This window comes from Sturnus vulgaris, chromosome 16 (assembly GCF_052056855.1).
Source record: "Sturnus vulgaris isolate bStuVul1 chromosome 16, bStuVul1.hap1, whole genome shotgun sequence".
NCBI lineage: Eukaryota > Metazoa > Chordata > Aves > Passeriformes > Sturnidae > Sturnus > Sturnus vulgaris.
The window spans coordinates 5729693-5742732 of NC_142258.1; the positions used below are offsets into that span (position 1 = coordinate 5729693).

The window sequence follows — 13040 nt, forward strand, 5'->3', positions numbered from 1 at the left end:
TTCTTGGTTTCACTTTGCTGGATTAGTTCACTGTATGTTCTCTGCTGCTCACAATCTTTTCTTGTGATTTGTTTTTGAGTGATACTATCAAAAGGTTGCAAAGAATTAAAGGTGCAGAAATGCCCCTGGAAAACCTTAGTGGTGTCCTGCTGTCCCTCTTTGGATCTAAACATGGATATGCAGGTAAATACAGTTCCACCTGCAACTACACTTCCAAGCCAAAAAATTGCCCCTGATACTTTCTGGTTGGAACAAATGCTTGGCTCCCAAGAGCCACGAGCAGCCAGATACAGATTCTTTGGGAGGAGGTGGGGAAGGTTTAAAAAAAATAGCAAAGCCTGTCAAAATCTTTGGTTTTGGAGAGGGTGGAAAAGGGCCCAAGTGCTGATGCTGAGCCTGGGACATGCTGAGTGCAGTGCAGCTCTCCTGGTTGAAGTCTCATGAAACAACAGCTTAAATACCAGAACTGGTGACCTATTTTCTTCATCCATCACCTGAATAAGTCATCTGGAAAGAGGGCAAATGATACATGGTCAACAAAATAAAGAAATCCCTCTGAGCAGTTCTCATTTACAGCACAATCATAAAAATCCTGGCAAAAAATCAAACTGTTTCCATATCAGTGGAGCACACAGCATTGCGAGCACGGTCGGTGTCAGCAGTGCAGGGGCAGGAGACAGAGGCTGCTGTGTTCTTGGTGCTGCAGCTCAGGCAGAAGATGAAATCATGGTAATTCAACGTTTGAAGACTTAACTACTGATTTTTTGGCTTTCTGTTTGTGCTAGAATAAAACCTGCTTGTGCTTGAAACAAATAATTTGGTTGTTAGGAATGTGTTTGCATGTGTTTGGCCCTTATTATTTAAAAAACACCCTTCAAACACTAGAAATACACCTACTTTTGCAGACCTGCAGTTACAATCTGTGCTTGGTGGTGGGATGGCTGCAGCACTGTGTTTGTAAGGGCTGGTTTTTTTTGCTGTAATGGCCAGAGAATGATTTTGGATGTCTTATAAACAAGTGCGTGGTACAGGGAAAAACAACAGACCATATTTTTGGCCTTAGCTGTATTGTTTATGCCTTTAGCAAGCACCACTTATTCAACTTATTCTGTATTTAAAGCTTGTTTTCTGTACATAGTACAGGCCCAGGAACACATGGCTTGAACTGAATATGCCAGCATCAGACCTTGACTGGGGGGATGGAAAATAGGTCTGTTTTTTTGCAGTTTCAGATTCTAGCTTGGTTCAGGAACAAATACTTCAAATTTTTGAAGTATTTTGGTATATTGATCCTTGTGACATTTTTGCTTTTATTTCAGACTCTGAAGATAGAGGGAATAAAAATTTCCAAACCCATTCTACACTTAGTCTGAACGGAATCAAAAACCAGATTTGCTACAGGGATCTTAAGCATTTGGTACTTTAGGAGGTGATAATTTCCAGAAGGGTGGCTTTCTTTGGTGCCATTCTGAAAGGCCCAGTTCTTGGCTGCCTTGAAGGCTGAGAAACTTTGAGGCTGCCTGCTGATCCATATCATTGGAGATCTGAGGATGTTTAATTAATCTCAAATTGAGCATCCAAAAGCAGAAACACTTCAACTCATTAATCACTGTGGGAGATCTTGGTCTAACCATATCAATTAAGAGCAGTAATTCTCCAGCAGAAAAGGAACGTGGTGGTGTGTTTTCAGTGACAGTTGTGATAGTATTGGTTGCTTACCTTTATATCAAAGCCATGCCCTGGTTTCACTTTGGAGTTGTAAATCAACATCACCATAACTTTGGGTACCTTGTCTCTGTGTTCATACGTACTTCAGAATAATTTTGATGACATGTCCTTCAAAGGTCTCTTTAAAAATCCAAGTCTTGGTCTAATAAGATTAAGACTTCACTGAAATAAGATTAAGATTTGACCCCATCATATATGGGATACTGGAATATTTACACTGATATTCTGCTATTTGGGGTAAATCTGCTGTTGCTGCTAATAGACTTTGGGTTCATTACACTGGCAGCTGAAAGTTTTAAAGAGTTTATTTTTTGATAACTAAAAGGTGATGTGGAAATAAAATGTGGAACATTTTGGAGAAGGGTGCAGTGCTATACATAATTTATTTGGCATTATTTGTACAGTCAATTGTTAAGTTATAAATAAAATAGAGGATTAAAACAAGGATGAAAGGGTGAAACTGCGGGTAGTTATTTCCTCTGTATTTCTATTAGGAAAAAAGGGAAAAGTTTCCAAGTTTGCTCAAACAGCACATTTTGGTTTGGTTATTGATATTTACTGTGTTGTACCTATTTTTGGATGTATCACATTGAAGACTTTGTGCCTCACAGAGTGCCTGTCCCTCAGTAAATGTTCTGCAGGCTGCAGAGCTGTTCTCAGAGCTCGGTGAGGAGCCCTGGCACAGCCAAGGTGAAACCAGAGGGAGGCAGAGGAGCCTCTGTCACACTGAATTCCCAGTCCCAGAGCTGCTGAAGAACAACTGGACTTCCCTCATGGACATGAAGTCCTCAGTGGCTGTTCCAGTTTGGCACCCACTGGTGTGGCAGTTTCCCCATCCTGCTGGAACCTCAGCTCCCAGTTCCAGCTGGAGCATTGGCACAGGGACCAGCTCCAGAGATCTGTCTGTACCAGGCAGATGGTTTCTGCCAGCAGAGAAAGTCCTCGAAGTGGAGAAATGCTGAACCTATGTGAGATCACAGAAATTAACTTAGTGGATTTAAGAATAAGGTCCATAGACTGTTCAAAATAATCCGCTGTAAGTCTTTGCAGTGGTGCTCAGAATGAGGTGAGGAAGAAGTTTCTCCTGGATGTCTCAAAGCAGGCTTGGTATCCATGGTGGAAATGTTTCCTGAATGTGAGTAGGAATAGCATGGAGTGGGCCTGATGAAAACAGCAGGAGTAAAATATATCATTTTGTTATATATAGGCCATGGGCTGAGCATCCCTTGCAGGTGCAGGTTTGAAATCTCCCAGTTCTCCTACAAGTGGTGCTGACGCAGAGCTGTGATCCTGAGCAAAAACATTCAGACTGATGAAGAGGAAAGACATGAGCAATTTGAACTTAGGAGTGAAACATTTCCTAGAACTGAGCCTGAAAAAAGTCTGGAACAGATGAACAGGAAATAAGCTAATAATGGGATTTTACAATATGCATTTCCCATATAAGGCATTGAAATGTAGCATAGGCTTCATGGATTTGGTGGCTGATCTTTGCCTGTTTTGATGAAGATTTTAGGTCTCTTCCCTGTTTGCGTAGCTGTGTGTGTGAGGTCCTTTCCCCACTCCAGACTGAAGTGTTTCATCTCACCACTGTCGTCAGTGGTCCCTGGATGGACCATTCTAGGCCAGACCAGGGAAGAGAGCAGTTAACAATCCCCTCTTGCTGCCTTTTGTTTTTGTTGGGGAGCTATTTCCTTTAGCCCTTGAGGCTGATGCATAGGAAGGGGAAGAGAGGTGGAGAGCATGTGGTTCATGCTTCTGAAAATAAGTTCCCCAAAATCTGATGTGGGGAAAGGAAGCCCTGGCTCCACAGAGCCTGCTGTCTCCCTCAATAAACAAAGGACTGGGTTTGGGCACGTTGCCCGAAGTGTTGGTGCAGGGTGTGTTCCCATCCCCACTGCTCTGCCTGGCCTTTTAAGGAGATGTGACAGCGAGCTGGAGACATGGAAAGGTGTGTAATTCAGTGTGATTAATGAGCACGAGGCTCTTCTGCAGCTTCCCTCTTTCTGTAGCATCGCTTGGATTCCCCTCTCACCAGTAACTCACTGAGATTTTCAGAGTTTGGCCTCTTCTGCACTGTGAGTGCAATCTCCTGCCAGCTCTTATGCTACATGGATTTAGAGCCAACTACCTTTCCAAATGTGCTCTGTACTGTGGAACAGGTTTTGCTTGTAAATGCAAGGCCAGATGTTCAGAAGAGGAGAGCTCCCGTTTGGGCATCTGGCAGTCACTGCTGGGCCACAAACCCATCACAGCTGAAAATCTCAAATCTCTCTGCTTAGACAACACAGTACTCAGGCTGGCCAGTTTGTGCACTGCTGTAAGAGGTGCCTTTCTCCAAATAATTCAAGAGATCTTTCAAGACAGCACACGCCAAGTCATGGTCTCAGTTTTAAACCACAGCTTGTGCCTAACAAGTTATTTTGATTTCTTGCCGAGCAGGGGTTCACTTTCCAGTTACAGCTAATGTTTTCCTTTCCCTTTTCTTCAAAATCTGCTAACAAAGGCTAAATAAACAATGAAGGTAGGTCTAGTGGCTAGATAAGAAATAGGTCTGATTTATTAATAAATGTTCCTTTTTTTTTCCCAGTGACATATTCGATGCCATGTTCCCAGTCACACACATCGCAGGAGAAACAGTCATACAACAGGGTAATTCTTCCTCTCATTCTTCCTCCTGTGTGTTTGCTAGGGTCCTGTAATTCACATCTCTCCATTTGAGGTTTCACCCTCTTTGCTTAATGGGAAGAAAAACCATATTCCAAAGGCCTCCAAGTGTGCAGTTATATGGTAACTTCATGGATGCAGGTCTCTTGCTGCACGTGAAGAGAGCCCCACTCTGGTGGATCTCCAGGCTTTCAAAGTGCTTCAGTTAAATGTAGATAAACAGCACTTAAAATAAAAATGTTCCTCCCTTAACTGAAGATAGTCAGGAAGTAAACCTCAGCTCAGGATGCATAAGGGTGGCACAGGCAAGCTGAGAGTAATTAGAGATGGAAAATATTTTTATGGTTGTTGGGAATATTCAACACCTCATTGTGCTGTATCAGAGTTATCACACTTGGCAACTTACCTGCATGCCTGCAGCACATTGTGGAGGACTTCATTACCCTCAGGCTATATTAAAACCTCTTGAGTGTTTACCCTAAATGAAGTATTGAATCAATCAAAAGAAATAAATTAATGCAATTGAAGGGTATAAATAGCTAGAACACATAGTGATACTTTGATTTATGAAGGCAAATAAGCAAGGATGTTTCAGAAAATTAATCTCTCTGTAAGAAATCTGGTATACAAACCTGTGCAAATATGTACAGGATTAAATACAGGGACAGGAAGTTATTGAATAGCTTGGCAGACCTTCAGGAAACAATCACCTTTTGTATTTTGCTTCCAGGTGATGAGGGAGACAACTTCTATGTGATTGACCAAGGCGAGGTGGATGTAAGTATACACTTACAGTATATTTATTTTGAAGCTACAGAATAAAAGTGTGTACTTTGGCAGAGAGCTTGAGCCAGCCATGTGCTGTGGGTCTGTCTCCTTTCTTCAACTAGATTTCACAGGATTGATTTCATTACTTTGCTTTTGTTGTGTTAAGTTATTTGTTCATAATTTTAAATTTGGCATGTGTTGCATCCTAACTTACTTGTCCATTCTGAGCAGGAAAATGGTATCAAAACCAAGCAAATGACATTATCTTCAGAGCCCTAACCACACCTGGAGGTGTGCAGTCTTTGGCAGAGCAGGCCACCATGCTGGAATGCACCTGAGGGTTCAGATCAACCATAAAGAAAATATTTTCTTTAATCAGTTAGCTTAGCTCATGTGTTGTTTGTTTTTGTTTTCTTTTTTTCCCCCAGAAATTGAGATACAGCCTCAGGCAGTGAGTTTCATCTTAGAAACCTTAATTTGCTTTTAAAATTAGGTCCAAATATAAGAACAATGCAGCATATTAATAAAGCAGGGATTATTATAAGTGTAAAGTGATCTGTTAGACCACAAAATGTTTACAGGAGTATGCAGTGGTTTAATCAGCAAGTCTTTGAAAAGAAGCTCCTTTCTGAACCTGCCTTCCAAATCATAAACTATTTACCTCCTATCATTTGTCTCCTGTTTGAAACTCGCCCTTTTACAGTTTTGCTGCAAATTCCTTCACACATCTTATGTATCCACAGTAGCTGGGTAGGACAGACTAGCTCATTAGCAGCTTTACTCTTCAGATGCCCACATGAGCTTGGTTTGGCATATTTAAAGAAGAAGGTGATTTATTTTAAATCCAGGCAGGAGGCACAGAGTTATTTTAGTGAAAGTTATTTTCTTTTAGCGGTCTGTTTGTGTCAGGAGACCATCTAATTGGTATTGTTGGGAATTGAGAAACCTCACATGCTGCCTCTGCCTCTGGAAGTTGCTCCTCAGGAAATCCGTCTGACTCACTGTTCCTATCAGACAGCCCTCTCAATAGCAAACACTGCCACATCCACAGGGCCAGAAAATAAAAGGGCAATATTTATAGAACAGTGTTAAAATTTAGTTTTAAAATAATTGGCTTGGGACCGATAGGGAGCTAAATGAGTTCACTGGCTTTGAATCAGACCCACAAACACGCAAATGCACATGCTGAAGTTATAGATTAATCCTCTTTAAAAATAATTTGTCCTCTCTCAACACCTTTAGGAAAGCTTTCTCCAGTGTTCAGCTCAGAGATAGTGAGGGACTGAATGACAGCAGAAAACAGTTTGCAAAACCCTTGTAATTAATTGCAAAAGAGTTAATGTTCTATATGCACATATTGTTCTTAGAAAACAGTGACAAAATAGGGTTTCATTGAGTAGATTACAACTTTGATTTCGTGAACATTATCATTCCTTACTCCCCTAAAATCAGCCTATAGCTGCTAGGACAGATTAAAATGGACATATCCACCACAATGTCACCATGACACTTACAGAGACAGGTACAGACACCACCTGTGGGACAAATGCTTCCTGGCAAGACTTTAAAATGTAATCTGGGCTGTGCTTGTGCAGAGACCAGCACAGCTTCTGACCACCTGGCCAAACCCTTCTGTGACCAGCTCTGACACTGCCCACCTCAGCACCCCCTGAGGTGCCTCCTGATGCTCCATTTCCTCTGCCCTCCCCATCTGCTCAGCTTGCTTCTTTCTCCTTCCTAAGCATTGCCTAAAACTTCAGCCAAAACACCTCCAGAATTCCAGTGCAAGGTGCTGTGCAAGGCACGAGGGGTTTGCTCCTGCAGGGCTGGAAGTTCCCTGCAGTAACTGGGAAGGTGCAGGGGGGTGATCCCAGCTTTTCCCATCAGAACAAAGCCTGTGCCAGGACACCAGTGCAGGGTGAGTTGCTCCTGTGTGGGGCAGCAGCTTCCAGAGCCCCTGGGCATGCACCATCACCCCATATGGGATGCTCCCCAGAAGAGTTCTGCCACTTTCTGGGCAGAGCTGCTGAAATCCTTGTAGTCTGAGGAAAGCCCAGGCCAGGAGTAAGTGAGCTGCTGTTCATTTAAGCCTTGCCAGATACTTTTTTGGCATGCTTCCATGCTTCTCCAAGAAAAAAAAGTGACTTGGAGTGGAGACAATTGACCCCGAGACTTGGAGCCTCGAGCCATTCTCTGCCTGGTTCAGCTGGTGCTGGCATGTGCACAGAGGCTTTAACCCCAGGCCAGGGGCTCTGCTGCCATTCCCTGGTCTGCTTGGGATGGCAGGAATACCAGGAATGGTGGATTCAAGGAGCAATTTGCTCTGGGGTCATCATGACTGATAAACACCCAGATTTTCCATACACAGATGTAAAGGAGGTCACAAGTGTCATCATAAAATCCCTGCCCATGGAAGAAAGTCATGACAAAACCAAAAAACCAAAAAATCAAAAAAACAACAAAAAAAAACCAAAACAAAAAACCCCCAACCAAACAAAAAAAAAAACCCAAAACCCAATAAAATCTATCAACCAAGCAACCAAAACCAAACAGAAACCACCACAAAGTGACAATAACAAAATCAGTGTGTGGTGTTTTGAGTTTAAAAACTGCAGCATGTAAAAGTAATTTTTGTTCGAGTTTTGGCACAGGCACCCCAAAGACTAAGTAAGAACTTTCTAAAATTTTCCCTTACAAAATAATCTGAGTCAAATTAGAAGCACCATAAAATATTTTTTTAATATAATAGCACTTCATTCTCAACTCCTACATTTTCTTAGAGTATAAACAAGCCCTGTTAGCTTAGAATAAAATATCTGTATATTTTCTTCTGTGGGCCAAGGGAAGAGCACAAATTTCATGTGTAAAAGAAGGATTTTAGAATGAGGAAGAGGTAGGCCTTGGAAAACATGATTTTTTTCCCTCTCTTCTACTGTATCCTGCAAACCAGGGACACTTTGACCAAACTGGCATTATTGCATTATCAGTCACACTCTTCCTCCTTAGCACTTCAGGGTTGAGGAGAATTTTCTCTCATGACCTGTCCCTGCAGATGGGTACAGTGCACACGAGGTAGATGATGGCACAAACTTTGAAATCTTAGAGGTCACTTGGCTACTGGAATCTTTCCTGCTCAGACAAATGGGAGCGTGTGCCAAAAAGGAGCTGGCAGAACTTAAATTATAGTTTCCAGTAAAGATGTTGAAAGTACCTGCTAAAATATGACTTGCAAAAATCTCTAATCCACATTTCTAAGTATAAAGTGACTTCCTGTTTGTTATTTTAATCTCATAACCTCACATTTTTTTACTTTAAAAAGCGCCGTTGACTGCCCTTTTCAAACAGATGTGGGGTTTTTTTAGATCCAACATCTTCCTATTCTATTTAATGTCACAGCAATTTTCTCTACAGGCATTCTCAGGTTTTCTTCTTGTAAGACAACAGCAGCCAACCTGTAGTATGGTGAAAATTAAAATGAAAACTTTTCAGTGTTTTTTTCTTAAATTTCTGTATTTACTGTGCAAATCTCTATGTGAAGCTATACATGAATATTGTGGACAATAGATAAAATTATCTCTTGATTGTGGATCAAATCTACCTGAAGCCCTTATTTGTATATACAAACTGTCTAATTTGTGCATACAAAGATGAAAATTACACAGTGTTTTATGTGAGAATACTGTTGGATTTTAAAACTGGTTATATTTAATGGCTAGATTCCATAGAGTGCTTCTAGTTTAAATTCTTCCATCATCAATGAGTTTTCTAATATTGGAAGGTTGCCTTTTGAAATTTGAAGCAGAATATTTTAAAGTTTGGAGTTTTTCAACTTGAACTTTTAAGGATTCTTAAGGCAGTCTCCAAGTTCATATGTTCAAATTCAAACTTACAAATAAAACACTGCATTTGAGAAGACTACCCACATTAAAATACCCTTCATATCTAAGGCTTGTTCATTTTTCCAAGAATAAATAAAACTCATCTTCCTTTTTGGATAACAAATATTTAGGCTTGACAAGACACAAAGCACAAATTATTGCAAACAGATACAAGGGAGGGGACTTAAAACATAAGAATTACCATGCCTGGAACAAATTAGATTGTCCACACAGATCACAAAGTGGCAGCACAAAAAAAAAAAATGCTAGAAGCTAACTTGAAATCAGCAATACAAAATTAAAGATAAATTCACTCCAGTGAAGCTCAGAGATAGATGTTCATATCTTGCCTTCAAGGTAGAATGCTTATGGCAAGGTTCCTTTCTGCATCTGCCCAGGCTCATTCCTGTGGCACTGAATGTTGTGTGTCTGCAGCTTCTCCCAGTTAGTGCCCATGGATATCACAGCCCATTTGCCTCCTAAAAAATAATGAAATGAACCAAACTGTGTGATCCTCAAGCCTCCAGAAATTGCAGTGTTCATATTAGATGATGCAAAATAATAGAAATCCAAGGCACTTTTGCTCTGTGGGAAGTAGATGGTCCTGATGGCTTGGTCATATTTGGGCATCTGCACTTCTACTTTTCCTCTTCAGCTGCATGAAAGAAGGTTCCAGCTATTATGGATCTGTGACTGGCAGGTCAAGTGACAATTAGGAATAATTCATTTATGTACTCACCACTTGGGTGAGAGTTCACGAATGCCTAAAGCTGGCTTAGCCAAAACCTCAGCCCAGCATTTTTTAGGATAAATAGGGAGATCATCTGAGCTGCTGCCATATAAAATCGACTTTCATAAGCTGTTCTGAGCCTAAAATAGCTTTGCTTCCCACACCCTACAAACAGAACTTCTTTCCTTTCCACTTCTTTTTTAAAAATCTATTTTAAAGGGATTTATAGTGGAGCTGAACTCTGTTAAAGGGCAGGATGTAGTGTGCCATCAATGCACTTCATCCCAAGCACAGAAGTTGAGTGTTGACTTTGGCCTTTGCAGAGAATGAAGTCCAATGCTTTTGCTTCTAGAAAACAATTTCTTCTCAAAGTGTTTTCTTTTCCAGAGACTGATATTCGAAATGACATTTTATTGGGGGAGTGAGTGCTGGGCCCAAAGACTGTCAGATCAGTGATTTGGTTTAACCCCAGAGCACTTTAAACCTGACACCCTTAGGGTGGAGGAATGACCATTTGCATAAACTGTTTAAGGAGAGATGTCAAACATGTTTTGTACAGTCTTGTCAAGTAAGACAGCAACATTTAAGGAGTCTTAGAGCAGTTCAGTAGTGGCCTCTCTAAATAACAACTAAATAACAACTAAATTACAACTGTGCAGTGTTAAATGTCCATCCTTCACTTGCTCAGTCTCGAGTTTTACCAGCATAATTCCCCTCTCTGGGTTGCAGTCACATCCTGCACACTGCCTTAACAAGAAATGTCACCATGTTGCTTAAAAAATACGTGTTGGAATAAGTTTATTTTCCTGCTTATAATTCAGACCCTTCTGCAGTAACGAAATCTGTGTTGCTCAACAGAAGAGCATGTACTCTACACATACACATGTATTTTTGGTGTCATGAAAAACAGTCAAGGGTACCACGTCAGCTGACATTCAGGATGTGATCCAAAACCCATTGGAATTTAGATTTTCCCCACCATCCCTGAGACTTTTTACTGAAGACACATGGATTACTGTAGTGTAGCAAACCCCATGAACCCATCCAGTGCAATTCCTGCAGAAAGAGGATATCCCTACAGTCAAGTATGTTTCTGGGCAATTTTGCAGTGAACTAATATAATTTAGAAATGTTCATACAGTTTCACTGTATAACAAGCCTTTCAGAATCCTCATTTTATTCATCCATTTCTCCTGATTGTCTCACAAAAAAAAAAAAAAAGAAGCCACAGAATTACCTGCTTGTTTCACCAGGAAACTGCTTGGGTTTGCCTGGCTTTTTAAAAACTTCTTTTTTTGCTTTCATTTTTTCATCATGAGGAGAATCAAAAGTAGATTCAATGTTCTGTGAGATTTTCTTTCTGCGGTGAGTGTGAAAGTTTGAAAGGGAAGGCTGTTGCTGTTCTCTTGTGTGATATTCTCCTGGGTGACATTCATCCTGTCATGGTGATGAAATGAAGCTTTAGCTTTTGTGGCTTCAGCTTTTTCTTGGCAGTCTGCAACCACCTGCCTGTTTGGGATTATTTTTACCCTTTATTTTTAAGCCCCTTGATCCTCAGATGTTCCAGGAGCACCAGGAGCCACCACATTGCCTGGAGTTCAGCTGCTCCTTTTCAGCTGATACCCGAGAGGTCTCTTGATCAGCTGAACTGCATCGTGGCCTCATCCATCTCCTACTGAACCAGCATTTCACTGGCCTCAGTAGGAGCTGGAGCAAATCTTAATTGAATATTGTGAAGATAAATTGGGATTGATTCCAGCTGTATTTTGTAATAAGCTTTTTCATCATAAAACGAAGATGGAATTAAAATTAACACTGACAGGTTGTTGAGTTTTGACCCCAGTTCATTTATTTTGGTTGCCATCTTTTCTCATGCCCAGCTTGAGCACAACTCTAATTCATGCATTTTTTAAAAACTGCTAGTTTATTACTCACTAATTGGTGTCAGGTTATGGTCTTTGCCTCTGCAATACTTTTCTGCTTAAGATGAGAATACCTGCCATTTTTTTTCATAGTATTTTTCTTCACAGAACTTTCAAGCAAATGAAATGAATAGTGGTTAATTTCTGCTGTTACTGGTCTGTAACAGTTTGGGATATATTCTGCCCTGAGTAAACGCACCCAGCCTTTCCTGCCCTCCAAACTCACAGGCACAGTGACAGGATTGAAAGGGTTTGTGTATTTTATAGCAAGCTGCAGAATGCACAGTCCACAGCAGCCTTTGCATGCACTCTTATGGTTCATGAGCAGCATTGTGCATGAATAAATAGTGAGGAAAAATCTGCCCAGCAGACAACACCTGCACCAGTCCCCTTCCTCCAGGGAAGAGGGCACATAGCACTCAAGTGAAGGAATTCTTCTCAAATTAAACATCATCCAGGAAAAATATGGCAGCAGTAGTATCCATTAATACCATATTCCAAGAGGATATAGTACCTATAAAGGATGTGGGTCAAAATCTGCTTCCTGAGTTCCTAGAGCTGATGTTAAAGGGTCATTCTGCTTAGAGCTTCTCAAGTCCAAAGTCATCTTCAGTAAGGGAGAAGATCTATATAGTTACATTTAAATGGGTTTTGGAGGCACTAAGCTTAGGGAAGAAAAACAAGCTCCTTTTCAAAAGATATTTCCTTATTTTGACTGTTTTCCATTTCATGGCCATGGCACATTTCAGTAATCCTCATTACACATATCAACAAACCTCCTTCCTTCCAAGTCTGACAGTGTTAATAAAAAACCAAAGTTGTGACAGTTCTGCTTGTTGACTGCCTGAGCCTTGAACACAAAGGGGAAAACATGATGCCAGCTAACCATGGGAGCTGGAAACCCAGAGAGTAAATAAAGTCATTGTACTGAAGCAAGACAGCTTGAAATTCTGTCCACAGAGCAGGTTGTCCCCCTCTTTGGGGACCAACTGTTGGAAGTGTCATGCTCTTGTTTTCCTTCTGTGTCCCCAACATTGACAACTAGAAAGGAAATTGCTGATGGCCTGTTAGGTAACTGGCAGTCAGGAGGAGAACTCCAGCTAAGTCTCTAAGCTGCTTTTGCTTCTTTTGTCTCGTGTTGTGGTAGGTTTATGTCAACGGGGAGTGGGTGACCAGCATTGGAGAAGGAGGCAGTTTTGGGGAGCTGGCGCTGATCTATGGGACCCCCCGAGCTGCCACTGTCAAGGCCAAGACAGATCTGAAGCTCTGGGGCATCGACAGAGACAGCTACAGACGCATCCTGATGGTGAGTTTATGGGGAAGGGCTTCCCCATGCAGCTGCTGTTC

The 13040-nt window shown here is 41.2% G+C and overlaps 1 protein-coding gene across 3 annotated transcripts in view; it reads left to right on the forward strand.

Annotated features, from left to right (window-relative positions):
- PRKAR1B (protein kinase cAMP-dependent type I regulatory subunit beta) overlaps positions 1 to 13040 on the forward strand; it is a 94549-nt gene that overhangs the window by 49709 nt on the left and 31800 nt on the right. For all 3 annotated transcript variants that reach the window (XM_088174356.1, XM_014869816.2, XM_014869827.2), the window contains exons 5-7: positions 4319 to 4380; positions 5126 to 5172; positions 12841 to 12999. In XM_088174356.1, the coding sequence (XP_088030482.1) occupies positions 4319 to 4380; positions 5126 to 5172; positions 12841 to 12999 (268 nt within the window). The remainder of the gene's footprint in view (positions 1 to 4318; positions 4381 to 5125; positions 5173 to 12840; positions 13000 to 13040) is intronic.